This window comes from Lepidochelys olivacea, assembly GCF_965140295.1.
Source record: "Lepidochelys olivacea isolate rLepOli2 genome assembly, chromosome: 8".
Classification (NCBI taxonomy): domain Eukaryota; kingdom Metazoa; phylum Chordata; order Testudines; family Cheloniidae; genus Lepidochelys; species Lepidochelys olivacea.
Genome location: NC_140418.1, coordinates 77,740,001 through 77,744,335, shown reverse-complemented (window position 1 = coordinate 77,744,335; position 4,335 = coordinate 77,740,001). Strand labels below are relative to the sequence as shown.

General features: G+C 50.3%; 1 protein-coding gene across 1 annotated transcript in view; it reads left to right on the top strand.

The window, feature by feature from the left end:
- The first annotated feature begins 368 nt into the window (after positions 1 to 368).
- LMO4 (LIM domain only 4) overlaps positions 369 to 4,335 on the top strand; it is a 19,202-nt gene continuing 15,235 nt past the window's right edge. Inside the window, exons 1-2 of the mRNA XM_084638052.1 lie at positions 369 to 933; positions 3,364 to 3,602. Of these exons, the coding sequence (XP_084494178.1) occupies positions 3,367 to 3,602 (236 nt within the window). The 5' untranslated portion in view covers positions 369 to 933; positions 3,364 to 3,366. The remainder of the gene's footprint in view (positions 934 to 3,363; positions 3,603 to 4,335) is intronic.

Sequence of the window (4,335 nt, the reverse complement as noted above, 5' to 3'; positions counted from 1 at the left end):
AAATGATTCTCTCAAATAAGTTCCTGAAGGGCCGCTGGGGGGAGGAAGGGGCAGTAATATTATGAGCCTCCCCCAGAGCCGGCAGCACAGTCAGTGAGGGTAGGGGACGCTCAATCCCCCCCCCTCCCCCGTGACGCTGATCAGCAGCACCAAGCACAGCCTCTCCTCGCTCCCTAGCCAGGCTGCTGCTTCCCACCTGACTCCCTCCTTCCTCCCCGCCTCTCCCTCCCCCCCGTCGCCTTCGCCCATTCCTTTGTCTCGGCGGGGATTGGCAGGTTTTATTATTCCGCCTGAACAAGCGGGGGGCGGATTGGCTGCGCGCGGCTGACGGTGGGAGCGGAGCCGGGATGTAGTTGGGATTTCGCTCTGTCAGTAACACATGTGGATGGGCGGCGGAAAGAGACGCGCACGGAGAGGGGGCCTCCCTGCGAGTCCTGCCAGCGCCGCCGCGGAACCCCAGCGGTAGCAGCACCAGCGGCTCCTCGCCCCGGCCGCTCTCCTGCTGCCCGCGCCCGGGGCTCCGAGGCGTTTTGCCGCGCGGCGGGCGGTTGGTCGGCTCTCTGCTGCAGGAGGCTCCGGACCCGGCCGAGGAGGGTGGAGGTTGAGGGCGGGGGGAGCGATACAAAGTGAAGCCACATTGCCAAACTTACCCAGCGATTGCGGCGGCGGCGCCCTGTGCCGACAGCCCAGCGGCCGGGACTGAGCGCCGCGGCTCCCTTCCAGGGAAGCGGGGGCTGGAGGAAGGGCTCTGCCGCACGTCTCTCGTCTGTATTTTGCCAGCCAGCCGGGCTGCCGCTGACGGGGGTGGGGAGCTCTGCCGGCGGACGCGAGCATTGTGTTTGGTTCTTTGCAAGAAAACCTCTCCCTGACACACCACCCTGTAAACCAGAGCGGCGCTGCTCCCCGACCTCTTGCAATATAGAGGGGAAACAGGTAAGGGGGTTCTTTTTTTGCATGCGCTCTGTCTTCTTTGCGGTCGTCCATCCCCCCCCCCACCCCCCGAATCGTCTCGGATTTCGGGTAAACTCAATCGGTCGCCTGAAGGAGGGTGCCTGTAAACTCTGGGGGAGCCGAGCAGCAGCGGGGCCGGACGCACTGTAGCTGTCCCTGCTTACAAAAGGCTCCTTTGCTGCTGCTCTGGGCTGCTTTTCCCTGCTGTTAAAGGAAAAGGGCTTTGCCTGGCTCAATGGTGAACTGAGGGGAAGAGGAGGGTGTGAGGACCCGCCACCCGCTCTCTTTGTAGTAAACAGTATTTTGAAACAGTGGCAGGAAAGATCAAAGTGAGCTCCCTAATTCTTTCCTTTCCAATTCCCTGCCTGCCCTTTCTCCGCCCCCCCCTCAGTCTTTTGTTTCAATATAGGAGAAATCCGGTGAATCACCTAATTAAAACCAAGACATGAATTAAGCATCCATTTTTTTTAAACTACAAATTGCCAGCTCTGCGCTTGTCCCTCCCTTGGTCTCCATTAAAAAACACCAGAGACATTGTTAAAAGGGGGCTTATTTTGCCTCTAGCAGCCAGCTCTGCTTTCTATTTCACTGACTCTATCCCAGGACCTAAATTGCTTGGCTATGTAATTACTAGAGTAAGCCTATTTAAGTTAAAAGCTTCTCTCTTCCCCCCACCCCGCCATGAAACTTGATGAGGGCCCGTCCTTAGTTATCAGGGGAGTCACTTTCTGCTCAGTCCTCTTGATTCATCTCTTTTAGATTTAATCAGCATTAAGGTATTGCTTGTTCTTAAGAGCTTTAGCTTAATGGGGTTACTGGATGCCTTTCTCAGTGTAACGTTTCCTTTTTTAAAATATAGTATATATTTACCGTTCAGCAAGACTGGGAACGGCAGTTGGAGTCTTGGGTTTTTAAAGAGATCTGAAGTTATTTAAACCTTTTTTAAACATTTTTAAAGTCTCAAAGCAGGAAATGCAGCTTCGCTTAGGTTATGGATAGAAACTTAACAAAAGGCAATTCCTTGAGCAAATGCATCAGAAATCAATTTACATAAAGGTATATGATGCATTCAGATAAATGCAATGCTAATGGCTTTTAGAGTGGTTCTCTTTTCAAAGTCTCAGGGTTTTTGTTACAGCTTAATTGGTGCAGTTCTTCTGGTTTATTGTGCGGTCACTGGACAGAAGTTCAGGAACTCTTTCTGGGGAAATGTGTGCTTAAAATCGGCCTATTTAAGGAATGTAAATTCTGGCTCCCCTGTAGCCAAGCTGGGCCAGTGGGCAGGAAAAGTTCGCCCTCCCTCCTTTGGAGGTATCAGTCTGAATGGCTTTAGCGAGGCATCTGGCTATCTGCTATGAGCACATACGGTTTACAAAGGACAAAGACAAAACATGCTGCTTAATTGGCAGTAAATAACTTGATCTGTTTATACTATAAATGACTAGTGGAACACTAGGAGCTTATTGGACTCTGGATTGGAGGCAACAAATTAATCGCTTTAGAATAAGCTTTATGAATTGATTCCTATATTATCTCCCAGTTGTCCCGCTTGTAAAAAGCATTTATTAGAAAGTGGTGGGGAGGAAGCACTTCAGCAGTTTTGGAGGCAGCCATGCTCCAGCCTGAGTGTGGTGCACTTGAATGTTCTGGTCTATTGTATTATCAGTAAACTTTTTTTTCCCCTTTGGCGTAACAAAGGTTTAGCATTTAAATTGCTGATCAAGGGCAGATTAGCGAGACAAAAATGGAGAGTGTTTGTATAGGAGTTCTAAAGTTCAATTATCCTTTATTCAGTCCAGTGTCCTAAAAAACCCCGAGAAAACACTCCACTGATTTTCTAAATAAAAACGAGATCTGGGACGATCATGGAGCCGGCCTTACAATGGCTTGCAAAGCCGCTCTTGAAGATTTGAAAAACCAGTTTCACAACTTTTCACGCTGCCCATATCTCTCCTTTTAGCACAAAACTCTGAACTGTTCCTAACTTGTGAACTGCAGCTACATTTCCCAGAGCTCTGCCTGCGCAGGGAACATGGCTTCAGCAGGGCTGCGGGCCAATTTGCTGTTCGCTTCCACTCTCCCGTTTTCATGTCAGTCGCGCCGGACCCCTGGGACTCCAGGTGGGGTACGAAGTTCGGTACATGTTGCCCAGTGTGCACGTGCATTTGGGGTGTACCAGAACCTCACTTTAAGAGGGCGACAACAATAAAAGTGAGGCCACCGGTGACAAGTTGGGAGGGAAGCAGGCTCGTGGAGCCAGAACAAAGCCCGAGACAAGTAACAGTGTCCTTTTGCACTGTCCCCTCTCTGTTGCCCCCCCCTCCCCCGACCGCACCAGGAAGGGCATGGACAGGATTAATGGCCTGGAGTTAACCACCTCTCCCTCCCCCCTCTTCTCTTCTTGTTACACAGACCATGGTGAACCCGGGCAGCAGCTCGCAACCTCCCCCGGTCACCGCTGGCTCCCTCTCGTGGAAAAGATGCGCAGGCTGCGGGGGGAAGATCGCGGATCGCTTCTTGCTCTACGCCATGGATAGCTACTGGCACAGCCGATGCCTGAAGTGCTCCTGCTGCCAGGCTCAGCTGGGGGACATCGGCACCTCCTGTTACACCAAGAGCGGTATGATCCTGTGCAGAAACGACTACATCAGGTGAGAGAGAGGAGGCTGCACAGCAAGGGGCGGGGAGCAACTCTGTACCTGCTCGCAGGATAGCAGAGGAGAGGTCAGGCCAGTTCCTACTCCACTGCAATCAGAGACGCAGATTGGTCAGTCCTTGACTTCGGGGGAAGGAGGGTAAGATTTCCCTTAAGACCGAAGAGAATAATTGTGGCTCTTTCTCCAGCCACAGTTTGGGCTGCCCAGCAAAGAGAAGAGATTGGAGGCCCTGTAACTTGAAAGTGCTTGTCAGCACAAAACAAGTTCTAACTAAAAATAAACAGCAATCAGAAAGGCTAAATTAATCTGCTTTGTCCTAGTGGTGAAGTGTGAATCTCTAAACAGTAAATGTTAAAATCTGGGGCTTGAATAAGGTTGTGGTAGAGGTGCTAAATAATGAAATGCCTGCCTTTTAGTATCTGATTAATTATGATATTTACATAAGCACCTTTAAACTCCTTTGAGTGGAAACAGAATGACTCATTCTCTGTTCTTTGTAAAAGAGCTGATTAACCGTCAGTTGGAGGGCCAGAGATTCTACTTCTAGCCAAAAAAAACAGTGGCAATGTTTGTCTTCACATTGTTATAGAGAGGCTTTGGACCCACTTTTCTCTAACTTTCAATATAGAAAAAGCTGGGAGAATCTAGGGGAACTGATTTCCTTAAATTTTAAATAGTTCACATGCCTCAGATTTGGGGGATGGCTGGGGAACTAAACCCCATTAAT